Source organism: Misgurnus anguillicaudatus, chromosome 20 (assembly GCF_027580225.2).
Source record: "Misgurnus anguillicaudatus chromosome 20, ASM2758022v2, whole genome shotgun sequence".
In the NCBI taxonomy this organism is placed as follows: Eukaryota; Metazoa; Chordata; class Actinopteri; order Cypriniformes; family Cobitidae; genus Misgurnus; species Misgurnus anguillicaudatus.
The window spans coordinates 23,958,912-23,977,723 of NC_073356.2; the positions used below are offsets into that span (position 1 = coordinate 23,958,912).

Here is an 18,812-nt window from a genome sequence, read left to right on the forward strand (position 1 = left end):
TTTCACGTCAAAAAAGGCTTCATTAGTGTTCGGATGAAGACGGACGTAACTTGACGGTCAGCTCTGCCTGTTATCCAAATAGCAGATTTACACATTTCCAGCAGAGTTCTGTCCTCGTTCACTCATATTACAGTAAATGCATTTAGACATTGTGGAAAGCATTAAAGATTTTCCGTCTTTTCAATATGCCATGGGGGGATTTTAAAACGAGGAGATTTTAAGACATTCTCAGAAATGGGTACGATTCAGTAAGCCATCTATTAGTGGAACAAGACCATTTTAAAGGGGCAGATAGAGGGTTATCACTCTAATAACACTGACAAAATATGTCAATATTGTAAGATCTACTTATGCACCACTACTTAAAAAGGAAACTAGTTTTGCAATCATTTTTAAACGATTTTTATCCTTTAAACCAATGACCACTAATGGGCCTCAGAGCACCACCTGGTGGGCTGCGCATGCACGCAGTGGTAGTCCACGCCAAATAAATTTTTATTTTTAATTGACAAATCTTGTTATTTACACATTAAAGATACAATTTGTAAAATGCGCCGAAAGATGGCGCCAGATCAAACAAAAACAATGATGTTGTTTACTGACGCTCTGGAGCAGCGTGGAATTATGGGATTTGTAGTCTTTAACTTTAGCCATATCAGACGAGAACGAGAAATCACGTTGATGGATAAGGTAATCAAGTCTTATAAATGTTGCGTTTGATGACATCGTTTATTTCATTATGTAAGTTTATATGTGATGTTCAAAACGAAATTGTTAGTCATATTGATATTACAGTATTAGTCCAAATTCGATGGTAAACACAGCTCAGAATTAAGTTTTCAACTTACAATCTACAATGATTTTTCACATAATAATGTATTGACAGTACAAATCTTATTGTTAAGTGTCTTAAAATGACCATTTATATTGCTGTACAATACCTTTTGATGTGCATATCGTCCGCGGGAAGACGCGCTGATTACAATCTACACACTAATGTTGTGATCAATATAATAGCATACGTTTTTTGAAGGGTTACGAATCAAAACAACTCACCCATCGCGTAAAACACAAGCAGGATCAGAATCTCACAATACCTTTGATGTGAATATCGTCCGCGGGAAAACGCGCTGATTACAATCTACACACTAATGTTGTGATTAATATAATAGCATACGTTTTTTGAAGGGTTACGAATCAAAACAACTCACCCATCGCGTAAAACACAAGCAGGATCAGAATCTCGGTCTAGTTAAATGTTGTCGTGAAGCTCTCTCTATCCAGATAATGCAACACCAAATTGATCCTGTCTCGTTTTGTTCCAAACTCTTCTTGGGTCGTTTGGTTGGCCCGTACGCTTACAGGAGCTGACACAACCAGCGGCAGACGGTACAGAGATATCCATAAGTCCATAAGCAAGCGCATAGTTCCGCATTTGTCCACGACACTGGCTGCGTCCGAAACCTCAAGACTGTGAGGACTTGTGGCCTCGCTGCCTCATGAGGACATGACTTCTGAAGGCCGCTCAGAGAAAGGCTTTCCGACGCACTTCAAAGGCAGCGTGTTTGAAATATAAACAGAGAGCCTTTGTGATAACTAATCACATATTTGAAAACTACAATACTAATTTCTCGCTAGAAATGAAATTAAAATGCTTAAAAAGTGAAAATATACGTTTATTTTCACCAAATTTGTGCTCCAGCCGCTTCCTTGGCCGCCATTTTATTTTTACCAGTGTGGTCATGTGGTTTACGTCAGTAAAGGCGGTGACAAAGGGTCACATGGATATTAACGTCATTGACAGGAGACTGCACTGCCCCGTGTCAATGTTTTTAATGGAAATTTTCTCACGATTTACAAGTAGTTGAAAACATTACAGATATTGATAGTAATCAGCTGGACAAAATATATAACACTGGCCTAGTGGTTTTTGGAGATTTTACTGCAAATATCTTACAAATTGCACCTTTAAATTGTTCTTATGAATTTAAATGAGCAAAAACGCATAGTCAAGATGCATGATCTAAAAATCAATTTTTGATGGAATTTCGCAACACCAATTACCAATCAGAACGTTACACTGAAATTTTTTATTTATTTAGATGCAGTAACATTATGCTACTGTGAACCAGATCGTTTTCTGGGGAAAAAAAAGTGGGAGACAGTTCTGTGCAATCCAAAGCCACACGTTAATATAAAGATGCGAACGGTACCATAAGCCCTGAGTATTTTTTACATGCAAACGTATGCGCACGGTCAAGCGCACAGCCTTGCAAAGCATAGTTATTTGACTCGTACATGTGCACAGACACACATGCATTGGCATCTTCTGTACTACATACTACAATCTCCTGTAGCCTAAGTGCATGCGCAAACTACATGTACAAAGTACGTGCGGTAGCAAAAATCGCACATACTTCTCTAACAATGAAATTTGGGTCATGCACACTGTACGAGGACCCTCACGTACATGTAAAACGGGACTACACTTCTAGCTATAGGCGTCACTTGCGTATTTCGTTTATCATAATTTTTTGACGTGCAGGGTACTTTTAGTTGTTTGGCTTATGTGTCAAATAAAGACACCTTTAATTCTATGCATGTGTACGAGTAGAAATAATTATCAATTTTATTTTACTTTATAGATGCAATTTCTCAAAGGTGGAATTTTGGATCACTTTTTTCTACTGGAAATAACACCTGTGATTTCCCATTGAAAGCAATGGCATTCCTAGACCTTTAGCGTCTTCATGGTGATGCGAAAGGCATGTACAGTAATAATGCTTAGTTTTTGATACATTTGTACATCTTAAATTTTCTGTTAGTCTGTGTTAGGGCTGGGCGATAAAACAATATCGATATGTACCGTTGATACACCTTAATCGATAATGATAGGGGGCGCGTTCGATATAACGCCTGTTAACGCATTGCTAAAACTGCATTGGACTACATTATATCACAGTTCCTAGATCTTAAACAGCCTATTATATGCACTGATAAAGGAGCGTGCCGCGGGTGACAAGCAAACAGCCGATAACAAGTGTTGCTGTGGGACTCGGTAACAATTTCATCTTTATGTAAGATATACACATCTTTTGTACTGCTAAACTAAAAAATGTATTGTTTGCCTTAATAAAGTGTGTAAATAAAACATATAGTGGTATCATATTTGGAAAGGTGGTCCTCAGAATGTTTTTTAAACTATCATTGGTGACCCATAAGTTGCAAAAGGTTGAGAACCCCTGCTTTACACTATTGTATATATTTCCATTTGCACAAATGTTTTTTCCAGCCACCTTGTACGTGAAAGCCAGCATAATATATGAAACTACGTCTATCAAGCCCCACGTCTGTGCAACCATCGGCCCGCTGAATGTCTGAATGCTCTCATTGTTCGTGTAGAAAGAGCACTTGGTGCAGGGTGGGGTTTCTGGCAGCTGTTAGGTGTCTGATATATTTTTAGTGAGGAGGGCCTGCCTTCCACCACAAGGAGGAGACTGAACAAACACTCTGATAGGGACACACATCTGGAGAGAGATGTCGGAGTGCTAGAAAATATCAGTAATGTGGTCTTGTTTTCCAGTAAAAATACTCAACGTTCTTAATACAAGATCATATTACTAGAGAAGCAATAGTGCAGAAGATATTTAGTTGTTTATATATTGCATTAATTTTCTTGCTGCACAGTCAGCAAAACAAAATGTAGTTTGGCTAAAGCTTATACAAGAAAATTGGCAATATGGTTATAAAAATAAACTTTTTAATATCTTGAAAAAGTTAAAAGACATAACATTTATGTTGTATTAAGGATGTTTAGATGTGACATACTGAGATAAAAAACTAATAAATAACAGAAATATAGAGCCATATACATGACATTATAATGAATAAATGTTAACATAATTTTTATTTTTTGAGTAAACTACTAAAATATTTTTTTTTAAAGAGTGAGAAAGAAATGAAAAGAGGTGTGAAATGAATGAAGGACGGTGTGGGAATGGTTAAAGTTTCAAACGCCTCCATTTAATCTATGTTGTAATAGTAGAGTGTTTACGGCAGGGCTGTCTTAAGTGGGTAGTAGAGGTGTGTGGAGTGTGTGTTCGGGGACAGATTTGGTATTAATGCTGCTTTCTCTGTCAGCTGTTCAACCACTGGCCCATAGACATCTGGGATGGGTGGCGACTGTGCCGGTGGATGAGGGGGTGTCTGGGTCCTCAATCCACTGCTGAAGGTACACATCAGCTCGCTGATAGCAGGCTAAATAAACAGAGGGGAGGAAACCCTGTCTAGACGAAGCTGCAGCCTGGACCGATACACACACCAGCCTCCTGTTTAAACAAGGGGGGGATGCTGTCCACAGCCAAGAAAGAGTGGGGTAGAGAGAGAAGAGGGAAGAAGTGTGCATATTGAAGGGGTTTTGAAACATGTTGAAAACCCTTTTTTACACACAGATTATGAAAGAAAAACAAGAATAATGTGTCTGTGATTTGTCCCGAATCGCTTGATTTTGGTTAATTCACACTTCTGGGGGCATTCGCACACTTCCCGTAAAGACACATGACATGCCGTGTAATAATGTTATTGCGTTCCTGCACTTTTTCTGCATCATTATCCGTGATTTCTCTCTTGAGAAACCACACGCGTGCATTTCCTTATTTGATCATAAACAGGTGAATATCATAGCATTCTATTAAGCTGGCGAGCAATCTCGGCTTTAGCGAGCAAAATGAGGACCTCCATGATCTTTGCTTCGTTCCAGTTTGCAGACATTTGTCCTCATGACATTGATCTACATTTAAAACCCTTGTGTCAAAGAGCTGAACAATAACTATGTTGTTGCAATGACACACGCATCCTCACTACGAGACACCCCTTATGACATTGTTCCTGTCCTCTGGATGCGTTCCAGCAATGTTACAACAATGTTACTAGGTCCCCATCCCGGGAGCAATTTTTGGGGATCAACACTTTGTGAAAGGGATTTAAGGGACACTCCACGTTTTTGAAAATATGCTCATTTTATAGCTCCCTAGAATTAAACATTTGATTTTTACCGTTTTGGAATTCATTCAGCCGATCTCTGGTTCTGGTGGTACCCCTTTTAGCATAGCTTAGCATAATACATTGAAGCTGACGCCCGAGTTGAAAAATTTAGACTTTGGCGGAATTTCGCACCACGTTACCCAATAAGGAGCCTGCTTGCTGCTGTGGTGGCAGCCCCGCCCAGAGTCACTCATTCAAGCAACGCTTGATATTGTCCGTAAGCAGTCACCTGGAGCTATATGACACAAGTTCTTATTTCTATAGAGGAGACAGGAATAAAAAGGACCTCGCTTGGAAGAGTGTCAGTGAGGACTTTGGGCAACCTGGTAATTTGTAATACACACTTCACTTTTGAGTCACGTTACGTTTATCGACCCGCGCCGTTTACTTTCCCAATATAGTAAGGTTACCAAATACAAACTGGTAACTCTCTCGATAAATGCACAATCAACATCAGTCAGCTTGCAAACAGACAACCGCATAGCACTTTCCCATCCCAAAAGAAGCGGAGTTTGCCTCTGACGCGCGTCAAATGCTTGCTTTTTACGCGCACTTACTGCGCTCTACACGCGCAAATGCATTCAAAGTGTTCAAGCGGCAAACTAGGCGCCATAGATGCGATTTTGACGCCCGAAACGCCCTTGGTGTAAACTCAGCATAAGCCTAAGGTAATAAAAACAAAGTTCATGATGTAAGCTCTTTATACACCATTGATAACATAGTTATGTATATTAAATTGCTTTTCTGTCAAGAGATCTTTCTAGAAGTCTCACATTGCACCTTTAAGTTAGGTTCTCCAAACACAGGGCATTTATCTAATGTCACGGTAAAGCTAAGAGGAACCTACCATAAACAAGCACAACAGACTCCTCGATGGCGTGCTGGTAGCTGAACTGAGAGTCCAAAAGGGCCCGACTGACGAAAGAACCGTAGAAGGTTGACTGGTACCAACCCACGTGGAGGTGATCGATGTTGACGTGGCGCAGACTTCTCATCATCTCCATTTGATATTGAACTGGAAAAGAAAGCAGGAAGAAACATAAGATCAGTGTGAAAGAGACAGCCGCAGGCCTAGAGACAGTTTTGCTTCCCGATTACAATCTTATAATGTGGAGCTCTTCACCTGAAGAAAAGGGTCACAGTCACAGTAAACAAAAAGCAAAGTGAGAAAATATCTTACAAATAAAATCATGGCCTCACTGCTTCAGTAGTGGTTATAGATTATTTATTCAGTCCATTTTTGGTGTCTAGGGAAGAACTTTCGAACAAACGTGTGCTTTTAAGCTGCGAGTATCAATATTCTGGCCAGAATGTAATTGCTTTGCATATAAAAACTGAACAGAATATTTGTTTCCATTAAAACTAAATTACCTAAATTTACCTTAAAAGCAAAACTTTATAAGATATTAAGAGTTGTTTTTAAGAAATAATTATAAAGCCTAATCCTTGAGCAAGACACCTAACCCCAGCTGCTCCCGATGAGCTGGATGACGCCTTGCATGGCTGACACCGCCGTCGGTGTATGAATGGGTGAATGTAAGGCAACTTGTAAAGAGCTTTGGATGGCCATTGGTCTGTGAAAGCGCTATATAAATGCAGTCCATTTACCATTTACCATACAGCTCATGGAATATAGCACACAAATTGCATTTAATACTTTATCATTTTTCTATGCTTTTGATAAAAAAAGAGTTTTAAAAATATTCCTTTCAAATTCACTATGTAAGTGCATTTTAGTATACTGAAAACACCCAATATAAAGGTTACAGAATGACCAACTGGTTGAAAAACACAAATTTCACAGAGAGCATACTGTTAAAGCTCATAGGCACCGGTGTAGGATATCTCCAGGCTCAAGTCAGGCTCTGATAATCCCAAAGTCTCTTAAAGCCAGAGAGAAGATATTAAGTCTTAGATACACAGAGAAGTTGACCCGAGTAAGCCAGACTGTTCAGACGTGATAGAAAGAAAGGTAGAATGATGGAGTAAAAGTTGCAACAGAAAGAACGGACCCAGAAAAATAATCAATCTCATTCAAAACCCCTGACAATCAGATAGTGACAGTGTGTGAGCATAAATGTATATGCAAGTATCTAAACGTTTGGCCGATGCATTGCATGTGTGTGCTTACTACTTAACATGCATTTGTGTTAACGTAGAGGTAACAAACCTCAAGAGCGATGATATTCATTTACAATCCTACAGACAATTACTTTAGAGTTAGTATCGCTAATATACATTTTATGAAAAATGTGATACGCATATCCGCTTACTAGCATTATGAAATTTACATGATTTCAATCCTACAGACAACTATTTTACATTTAGTATTGCTAATATGCATCTTATGAAAAATTTGATACACCTGCTGAATATAATTGCTCGCCTGCAAACAGCCTATTGTTTTTGCAGTTGTTATTGCTAGTAATGCACATGTATTTTGCAATAATACAAAGTAGTCTATATTTCATAAGCATCTTTTATACTGCCTGTCCTAATGTGTTTACTTTAAAGGAGACATATCATGAAAATCTGAATTTTTTCATGTTTAAGTGCTATAATTGGGTCCCCAGAGTTTCTATCAACCTAGAAAATTGTAAAAGAAAAACACAATAACTTAGTTTTGGTAAACCATTCTCTGCAATCATGTGAAAAAATAGCTCATTGAAATTAGGCTCCCTTGTGATGTCAGAAGTGGGATAGTACTGCCCCTTAATCTGGACTATCCAACCACGCCATTGCCATTTAATGCAGAGATAAGATCATTTCCATTTAACAGAACACAAAGTGGCAATTTTAGCATGCTACAATAAATTATCTGTTGGGTATTTTGAGCTAAAACCTCACATGTACTCTGGGGACATCAAAGTTTTATGTGAAATGTCCCCTTTAAATCTGCTTTTCCACATAGCAAAACAACAAATAAACTTAATTAAAAATTGAATAGAGCAAATTATTCAGGGATCACAAAAGTTTCAAACTTCCTGGCATAACCCTTCTAGAAAAAACAAATGTGGCATATTATAATAGAGTGCATATATGAAGCTCTATAGGCCAAAATGATTTTCATCAGTTCTAATTACATTTGGGATTTAGCAGTTTCTTTTATCCAAAGCGACTTACAAAAGGGAGGAAAACAGCAAAGTGATTTGACATAGGAATGCAATAACATGACAAATGCCACAAGTCACTTTAAGCTTATAAGTATAGAAAGTTTATGAAGAGACTGAAGACTAGTTTTTTAAATAGGCGGAAACTTTCAATTTCTTCTCAAATGCAGTCAGATTGGCTTTAACAGATATCAGTACGTGTATGAACAGACACATTAGCGCCTCAGGTTTACTGGACAAAATTTTCCACTCTTGTGAGCCAGACTAGAATTCCAATTTCCGAAAATGATCCCCACTGATAACTTGAAGACCATTTATTTTAGCCCTACTGCAAAGAGAGATAGCAGGAATATTTCAGGCAGAGAAAAAAAAATCAAGGACGAGCACAACAAGGGTCTTCATTTTATTAAATGATTCAGGGAATCTTGTATGGTATATTAAATAGGAAGCAGTCTGCTCTCATGAGAAAACATCTGCATGATAAAAAATCTAGCCGTGGGATAAAATTCTTCAAGGCAACAGTAACTAAAAAATGTAACTAATCTAACGCTTGATCCATTGGGGGAACAAATCTCTAGTTTGGCTCTGGGAGAAAATGCGTGCTACAAAAATTGAAGGGGACAAAAACAATGTCTCTTAAAGCGGATACAAAACGGACATCAAAAGCCCAGAGAAAGATGTAGATTCCAGTCCACAGCACAGTTTTTAACCACAAACCAGATTTCACAAGGACAAATGAGTTGCATGAGAATAAAAAACAGAAAAGAAGTAAAAAAGCAAAACAAGACAAAAAGCACAAAACCAAACCCCCCAAAAACATTTGAAACAACATCACAAAAACAGGATAATGAGAGTCTAGCTGATGGCATGCTGTAATTAAATGGGTTTTCATGGGGAAAAAAACAACACACTAAAAAAATATAAAAACAAGGCCAAACCCACCAGATTTCGGAATGGAAGTTTTTGTTTGGTTGTCCAATCTTAGATTAACTTTTTGACTTCTGTGGACACTTCAAATGTTGTGGTTGAAAAACAGAAAAACAAAGCGGCTTAAAACTGCAGATTTGTACAACTAACTTCGGCACCTAGATCTTAAAACAATACGAAACATATATATAATGCAAAAGAAGAATCAATAACAGAAAGCCCATCTGATGAAAGACAGGTAAAATTAAACAATACTAAATCAATATCACTCTTCTTCACCCTGAGGTCCCACAAACGAAGAAGAAACAACAACTTGTTGTGTATGTTTTGAGAAGACCAGCAGTGATGGAAGTAAATAAACAGTGACTTTTGATGCAGTTTCAGCTAAATCAGTGCACATCAGGCTACGCAGAGACTACGGATAACCTACGGCGTAGCTACAGTGTAGACCATATGCCCGACTTATAAATTGGACTTAAGGAAGCAGATTTTTTGTTACACTGGTGTATATTTTCAAATTTGGCATTAAACTTGTGTGGTACGGTTTATACTATAAGCTTGACTGATTTTAAACTGTGCTTCTTATTGTGGACAGGTGTGCAATTATTTTTCCATGTGACCAGACTTCAGGGTTCTCACAGCTTGAATTTTCTAGTCATTAGAGACTTCTGAATAACTTTTGTAGTCAATGAAATATTTTCGAGCTGAGCAAAACCAGAGAAAATATATATACAGCAAAGAAACGTCTATGACATAAAAAAATACATATCTCCAGGTGTAAGTTTTACTTAAAGGAACAGTATGTAAGAAATTTATAGCAATTAATCATAAAACGGCCCTGATATATCACTAGACATTAAGAAATCATTTTAATTTCAAATACTTATATCACTGACAACAGTGGTCTGGCCAGGATATTGTCATTTAAAAAGTGGAGTTGCAGCCCTCAGCTGATGTTTATGTTGTCATGTTGTGTATTGGCCACCAGTTGTGGGATTGCAGTACCAGTTTTGGCCACAACCCTACATACTGTTCCTTTAATATTGCCAGATTTTACAAGAGAATTTGCACCCCAAGACATTCGGTGGACCATACAAAATCCATATTTAAGGACCAGAATGTCATAGACAGGCCATGGGTTAGTAGGGCCCTATAATTTCCGCGATCACGGAATCGCGGACGGAATCGCGGAATTGGCTAATTAACACGGAATCTAGTATTAACGCGGAATTTTGCGGAATTTTACATATTTTGAATAAAATTATGTTTTTGTGTGGGAGACGAACGTATGTCTGGGGGAAATGCAGACCGGGGGAAGTAAATCTGGGCGACACGCCACCTCCCGTCGTTTCAGACCTCCCCCAAAACACTGGAACCATGGCGAAGCGGCACTCCATGACTCTGCTTTCGTCAGCGAAAAAAATAAGAAATTCGACGCTAAGCACTTAGTTCCGAGCATGTCTCACATGACTTTTATGTGACCGGAGAACTGTTATTTTGTAAGTTTTGTCAACACTCTGTTCACGGTGAGCGCAAAGATACATGCACTCTCTCATCCATGTCTGTCTCACTGTACCTCTCACGGTCACGCGCTCACGCATCTGTCCGAAGTGCGAACACAAATCCTCATGTATTTGTTCAGTTTTACGCATTTCATGCGAGCTGAGGCAAACTATCCCTCGCATTTAAAATATAATCATCTGCATCATGGCGCCGCTCTCTGTCTCTCTTTCGCTCGCACGTGCAAAGAGCTGCGTGCTCATGCTGTCCTAAGTCAGATCACTATCCTGTGTATGTTTGTAAAGTTATATGCATTTCAAGCAATTGTGTATAAAATATGGATCGCGTTCCGCTGGATTGATGTGTTTAAGGCACTTCTGAAGGCACCACTGCGTTGACACCTTGTTGTAGCCTCCTGCAACAACACTAAAAAACAATGCATTGAATTGAGTTGTGTGTGCGCGCGCGCGTGCGTGTGTAAATGCATCTTTTATAGTCATTAAGTAATCCTGTTATCCAGTTTTTCCCCCCAAATCATTTACATTTTAATCATTAACATTAAAGGCATACTCTTTTATGACTAAAATAAAAGTAAAGGGTAAAAAATATAATTGCCAAAAATTAAAACGGATAAAACGAAATTTGCAAAAATTAAAACGGAGAAAACGGAATTTGGGAAAAAATAAAACGGAATTTGGGAAAAAAAAAAAACGGATTTTATAGGGCCCTAGGTTAGTGGGTGAGTCCAGTTTGGATAGTGTAATATGTAAACATAGACTCAACAGAAGAAAGAAAGATTACTGGACTCAGCATGAGTCAACTGACAGCTCACCATGCAGTATTTCTAATGTCTCAAAACTCAAGTGCCATGCAGAGGACAGATCTGTGTTATGCATAGAACACCATTAAAGGGATAGCTCACCCAAAAATGAAAATTATGTCATAAATGACTCACCCTCATGTCGTTCCAAACTCATAAGATCTCCGTTCATCTTCAGAACACAGTTTAAGATGTTTTAGATTTAGTCCGAGAGCTTGTTGACCCGTCATTGAAAATCTATGCACGGTATACTGTCCATGTCCAGAAAGGTAATAAAAACATCATCAAAGTAGTTCATGTAACATCTAGGGCCCTATAATTTCCACGATCACGGAATCACGGACGGAATCGCGGAATTGGCTAATTAACACGGAATCTAGTATTAACGTGGAATTTTGCGGAATTTTACATATTTTGAATAAAAGTATGTTTTTGTGTGGGAGACGAACGTATGTCTGGGGGAAATGCAGACCGGGGGAAGTAAATCTGGGCGACACGCCCCCTCCCGTCGTTTCAGACCCCCTCCAAAACACTGAAACCATGGCGAAGCGGCTCTCCACGACTCTGCTTTCGTCAGCGAAAAAATTAAGAAATTCGACGCTAAGCACTTAGTTCCGAGCAGGTCTCACATGACTTTTATGTGACCGGAGAACTGTTATTTTGGAAATTTTGTCAACACTCTGTTCACGGTGAGCGCAAAGATACATGCACTCTCTCATCCACGTCTGTCTCACTGTACCTCTCACGTGCACGCGCTCACGTGTCCAAAGTGCGAACACAAATCCTCATGTATTTGTTCAGTTTTATGCATTTCAAGCGAGCTGAGGCAAACTAACTTTCCCTCGCATTTAAAATATAATCATCTGCATCATGGCGCCGCTCTCTGTCTCTCTTTCGCTCGCACGTGCAAAGAGCTGCGCGCTCATGCTGTCCTAAGTCAGATCACTATCCTGTGTATGTTTGTAAAGTTATATGCATTTCAAGCGATTGTGTATAAAATATGGATCGCGTTCCGCTGGACTGATGTGTTTAAGGCACTTCTGAAGGCACCACTGCTTTGACACCTTGTTGTCGCCTCCTGCAACAACACTAAACAATGCATTGAATTGAGTTGGTTGTGTGCGCGCGTGTGTGCGTGTGTATGTGCGTGTGTAAATGTATCTTTTATAGTCATTAAGTAATCCTGTTATCCAGTTTTTCCCCAAATCATTTACATTTTAATCCTTAACATTAAAGGCACACTCTTTTTATGACTTAAATAAAAGTAAAGGGTAAAAAATATAATTGCCAAAAATTAAAACGGATAAAACGGAATTTGCAAAAATTAAAACGGAGAAAACGGAATTTGGGAAAAAATAAAACGGAATTTGGGAAAAAATAAAACGGATTTTATAGGGCCCTAAACATCAGTGGGTCAGTTAGAATGTGTTGAAGCATCAAAAATACATTTTGGTAAAAATAACAAAAATTATGACTTTATTCAGCATTGCCTTCTCTTCTGCGTCTGTTGTGAAGCGCATGTGCGAGACTAAAGTCACGTGACTGCAGTGACACAGATGACGTACAACGCGGCTGCCGTGTTATCTGGTGCGCCCCAGCTGTTTTTTTTTTGTTTGTTTTGATTTTTGTGCGCCCGGGCTTCGTTTACACACGCTGCTGTAAGCACGCTGTAAGTTTGAAAAAAAACTTTGCAAACATGTCTGAGGATAACTCGTCATCCGCGTCACTGCAGTCACGTGACTTTAGTCTCGCGCATGTGCTTCACAACAGACACGGAAGAGAAGACAATGTTGAATAAAGTCATAATTTTTGTTATTTTTGGACCAAAATGTATTTTGATGCTTCAACACATTCTAACTGACCCACTGATGCCACATGAACTGCTTTGATGATATTTTTATTACTTTTCTGGTCATGGACAGTATACCGTACGTACACTTTCAATGAACGATCAACAAGCTCTCGGACTAAATATAAAACATCTTAAACTGTGTTCTGAAGATGAACGGAGGTCTTATGAGTTTGGAACGACATGAGCCATTAATGACATTATTTTCATTTTTGAGTGAACTATACCTTTAAAAAGTTTAGAAACGGTCATTCTTTATTTATATATTTTTCTATCTTAGAATGATAGTAAACTTATTAACTTATAAACTATTGAATAACACAAATGTAACTATGGGTATTATACTGAATAAAAGCATCCAAAATGAATCAAAACTCATGTTACATTCTAGCATCTTATATTCAATGTAGTCACCCTTTACCTACAATTTTCAAAATCATACTCTATGGCATTTGCAGCCAGCTTTTTGAGGCGTCCCATTTTTGATTTTTAAACAACATAGTTGTTCAACAAGTTTTCAATATGTTCTGCATTATTTGGCCGAGTGATACGGTTCAAAAATATGTTTGTCATATAAAACTTTACTTTACTAATGAAGGAAAGGATATGTCAGCACAATATTTTTTTCCTACAAAGCCATTTCAATCATTTAAACATACACCTTCAGATTAAGATTTTTTCAATCATAAAAAACATTTCATGTGCGATGACGCGTCTGGTGGGAACTGTACTTCCGGTTTCTGTTTGTGGAAATGACAAAACAAATGTTTTGGTGTCCTAGGTAGGCTAATCTATATGTTGTCATTTTTGCTTGTTTTACAAATAAACTACTCTAAACGGACTTTGTTTCTATTCTTAGCGGAGTTTACCGGAAGTTACGTGTGTTCCACGAAAGCCGCTTGTTTATGTTGTTACTACTGAAACATACTATACAAAGAACAGGCTTGCTTTAGTAAATCGTCTCAGTCTTTTACTGGCTAAGACAAGCTCAGGTATAAAAGCAGGAGGACTTGGTGTTAACACAGTCAGTCTGGGGTATATATTTCTGCATGTATGAAAAGTTTGAAAAGTAGCTTCTGATGAAAAGGAGGCACCTCATTACAAAAATTTTGTAGGTCACACAATTTTGATGCTGAACTCAAAGAGTATAACTTATCATCATTTAGATTTCTCAGTGAAGATCAAAAAATTACTAATAAAACGCTGATGAATAAAATTACTTAATAAAATGTTATACTGTAGAAAACGAATAACCGAGCTATATAATGGCACTACAGTGTCATTTTTCACACACTGTGTTCTGGATAAATGAGGGCAGGATCATTTCATCTGGGGTCAAGACGTTTTTTAACAGACTGAAAGCCCAGGTAATGGTTTTCCATGCCACATCCCAGCACCTGTAGTGCAAATGAGATCCACTACCTCTTTATCCAGCTAGACACCTGCATTGTCTCAATCTTTGGATCCTTTTATACTCTTTTGACACAAGGCTCCTGCCTTATAGTCTTGTGGGATGAAGGTTCCCACAAGACATAAGACAGTTCTGTGACCGGGTACCACAGCCCAGAAACCACAAGGATTTAAAATCTTGACACATTTATAAGAATAATTCAACTCAAAAAGACCTTAATTTCGAAACCAAATATGACTTTAGACTTGCCAACTCAAAGTTTATAGAGTGAAGTACTATATAACAAATTAATTTAGATCATCAGATCAGGTTTGAATACATCAAGGATAAACTGCACCGTATGTGCCGTTTAGTCTTAAATGGTGAATTGAAGTCTTTTTCTAAAGCCCTTCAGTAAACCTCACGACACCTGTGGTCGTAGTTAAGCATGTGATCAGTCAAATAAATACCTTTTTTACACAACATCTCTTTATACACTAGTGCCATTAAGATGGATATACCTAATAAATGAAATCATATGAATAAGGATGGATTCCTCTTGAGGTTATAATACTGTACCGTCGTATCCACAATCTTCAGCTTTGTAAAGACTCATCGCCAATCCCGAGCTTTGACAGCATTAAAAAAAAACACTTTAAAGCTTTCAGACCTTGATTTTCTCTTTCTCGCTCTCTTCCACAGCAAAATTCTCTCTCTATTTCATCAATAAAAAAGATGTGCACTTCAACTAGGTCACACTTGTATTATGCACACCTCTACGCAGATTTATAAGATTAAAGACCCTATTCATGCTTTAAATCAGCACCTTGCATATAAAGGTATTGTGCATAAACTCGAATCGCTGCTTTGCTAAAGAGTTATGGCGCCATCTAGTGCAAGTGTTTTATTTGGTTGCTGATTAAATCTTAACATCTAGATGTGAACCTGGATGATCTGAAGACGATATTTGACGTAGGCATACATGCGCATAAACAAAAAACTGTTGCACATTTGATAGAGCATTGTCAGCAACTCAAATCCACGGGAACACACACATACTGATAAATCTATAGATTAACTGCACTATAAGTCACTTAAATGCATAAATGGTTTCCATAAGAGTAAAATAAGCCCCACATGACACAAACCATAGATGCTCCATACGTGTCCTGAGCACCTGATAGCATCATGTCTTGAGGTGCTTCTCTTTGCTAGACAAGCTGAACTAAGCTGTTGTAACCCCTTCAGCAAGCCGACCGCCTCGGTGCACGCTATGCCCCTCGGGAGGAGCGAGGTGTATATATCTCCTTCCTGCTTTATGGTCCCTGCCTCCTAATTACACCAGAGAAATCATGTCAGGCAGAACATCACAAGCCGATCTGCCAATCAAGTTTCCACTGAGCAGCAGGTTGTTTCTTCTGCCCAAGGAGATGGAGACAGAAAAAGAGCTAAAGCAGATCAGCACCTCCCTGGTGGTCTCCATAAGCTCACATAGAGGGGTTGCATGCTTGCAAGTTCCTACACCCTCCCACCGTCTCCGGCTATGAGATCACGCTGTGGTTCGATCTGGTCATATTCGTTATATTGAATCAATATCACACTTGTAATAAATCAGAGGGTGTGTGTTTACCGTGGCGGTACGAGCGGAAGCCAGATGCATCTGCCAAAATCCATGCGTCCAAAAGTGAAAACGCAGCAATAACACGCAGGTGACAGATAAAGGTGATGAGCAGCGACGGCACGAGGTTCAAGGACACTATATATCAAGTGTTTCTGCATCACATGTCACTGTAGACCAGGGTTGTCACAATATCTTATGTCTTCCGGTACGAAACCAGACAAAGTATCGCAATAACTAATAGTATTATAACATCACTCATATTGCTTTGACGCGATGTGTCTTGTGACCCTGTCTGTAACCCAGCTAAAGTCATTATTTTGTGAAAAATGGAAAACTTTGCTATAATAAAAAGGTGTTACTAAGTGTATTTGCAGTATTTTTATTAGAAATATACTAGGGATGCACCGGTATGGAAATTTTGGCCAATACCGATAACCAATAACTCTTTATATTTGGGGGCGATAACCGAGATATATATATATATATACGATAAATATTCATATTAATTTCACAATGAAAAACTCCCAGACCGCGGACATCTTGTCTTTGCGCTAGACTAGCAAACTCTTCTTAAGCCCGCAACATGTGTCATCTTCGTGCTATGTCACAGAAAGCACGAATCAAAACTCCACATGGCCAGCAATTAGCAAGTGAAGTGGTTTAACAAACCAAAATAATCCATCATTTATCGGCTTTCATTTATCGGCCAAATTTTGCTATCAGACCGATAACCGATAATATTAAAAATAAGCAGTTATCGGCCGATAACGATATGTCGGCCGATATATCGTGCATCCCTAAAATATACTGTGAAATCATCTGGATTTTGAGGATTTGGTATTGTTATAATACCATAGCACTAGTAGCAAGCCATAGTTGGGTAAAATATGGACAAATTAAACTGTTGGGTTAAGTACCCTATGCTAGGTTGTTTCAGCCCCAAATGCTGGGTGGTTTTAAACCCATAGTTGGGTCAAATATGGACTTTTTCTATGTCAATTGTTTGGTGTGGGCTGCACGTTATAGCGAAAAAATGATAATGCTATCGTGATAACATAACTTACATTTATTTTACATGTCTATCATTTGTGTGTTGCATGCTTAGATAGTTCAAATTAGACCAATCAGAAGGGGCCTTACTAAATACCAACCAAGTAGGTCTTATACTGTTATACTATTGGCTAGACCGTCGGGGCAAAGGTGCACCTAGCGGCTCAAAGTAGAGAACGGAAAACAATATGGCAGGAATAGAGACGAGTGAGAACAACAACAGCGACAAACTTATGTCTGAAATAGTGTTTTTAGCCTGCATTAGATTAAATTACATCAGAAGAATATGCATTACTTGTTTATTTAGCTAATAAAAATAGCATTTATCTAGGGAAATTATATATCACAAGGAATATCGCAACATTCAACAGTAGAATCGCTTATAGCACATTTTCCTCAGTATTGTGCAGCTCTAACTGGTCCAAAACAGTGTTTTTGTGAAGATTAATAAGATTGAAAGGAAAAACTATGGGACAGGAAAGCTAAAATAGGAACACAGGATATTCAGCCTGTGAGCAAGAAATATGAAGAATGTCTGATTCCCTGATGTTAAAGAGATAACATGGTGCTGATGCCTTTCCAAGTATGACCAAAACAAGCCTCTCTAAGAAAGCTCATATCCATCACTTAGTTGCCACTTTTTGTCAGGCACTGAGAAAGACTGTCTATTTTTTGACACAAGGAGTCCCACACAAAAATGAAACGTTGAATCACAAAAAAAAAAATTCTGATGCTAAAGAGAGAGGCCTGTGGTAGGAAAGGTAGGTAGGGCCCCTGTGGCGATAAGCTTTTTGTAGCATTTGGCCCACTCAGTTTGAGCGTAGCCAATGAGACAAGACTTACAAAGAAAGTACTCCTGAAGAGCAACAAACAAGTGTGTAATACAAAGATGCAGCAAAGACCTGACTTCTCAAAACATCAAATGTACAGATACAATTTTGGTAGGTATGGATGGTACTAGGGATGTGACGTAATTATCATACGATTTCTTGTGGAGGTGAAATGCTGTCTTGTGATATCAGCATAAAGTTAAGTTTGTGGCAAAACCTTGTACAGTGCATGCATTATATTGTCTTTTACTGCGTGTGCTTTTTCTGTTTGGGTTTCCAATAGTGTTTGTTTGAGAACTCAAAATATGCATTGATACGCGTTGTTTTTGTTAATCATTAATCTAAGTTTAAACCCATACTCTGAGTTTACATGATTTAATGTCTGCATGTTCTTGCTCAAGAATTACAGTGGTTGTATCACCTCTATTATAAAGAATTATATAGACTAATATTAAAGATTTAAATGGATTAAAACATTGTTTGGCCAAAAGTAAGTATTTTCTAAATCTAATACGAAAGCAAAAATAACAAGCGCGAGTCTGCTGGCGCCCTCTGGAGGCATTCGTTATAAGACTTAATGCTGGTTTTTAATTACATATATTAGTGTTTTTATCTATTAAAACCATGTGTTTACTTGGTTTTGATACTTTATTTAAACCATTTATTATTGCA

General features: G+C 38.3%; 1 protein-coding gene across 1 annotated transcript in view; it reads right to left on the bottom strand.

Moving 5' to 3' along the window:
- eif3hb (eukaryotic translation initiation factor 3, subunit H, b) overlaps window positions 1-18,812 on the bottom strand; it is a 70,850-nt gene that overhangs the window by 19,886 nt on the left and 32,152 nt on the right. Inside the window, exon 3 of the mRNA XM_073858338.1 lies at window positions 5,891-6,058. Within this exon, the coding sequence (XP_073714439.1) occupies window positions 5,891-6,058 (168 nt within the window). The remainder of the gene's footprint in view (window positions 1-5,890; window positions 6,059-18,812) is intronic.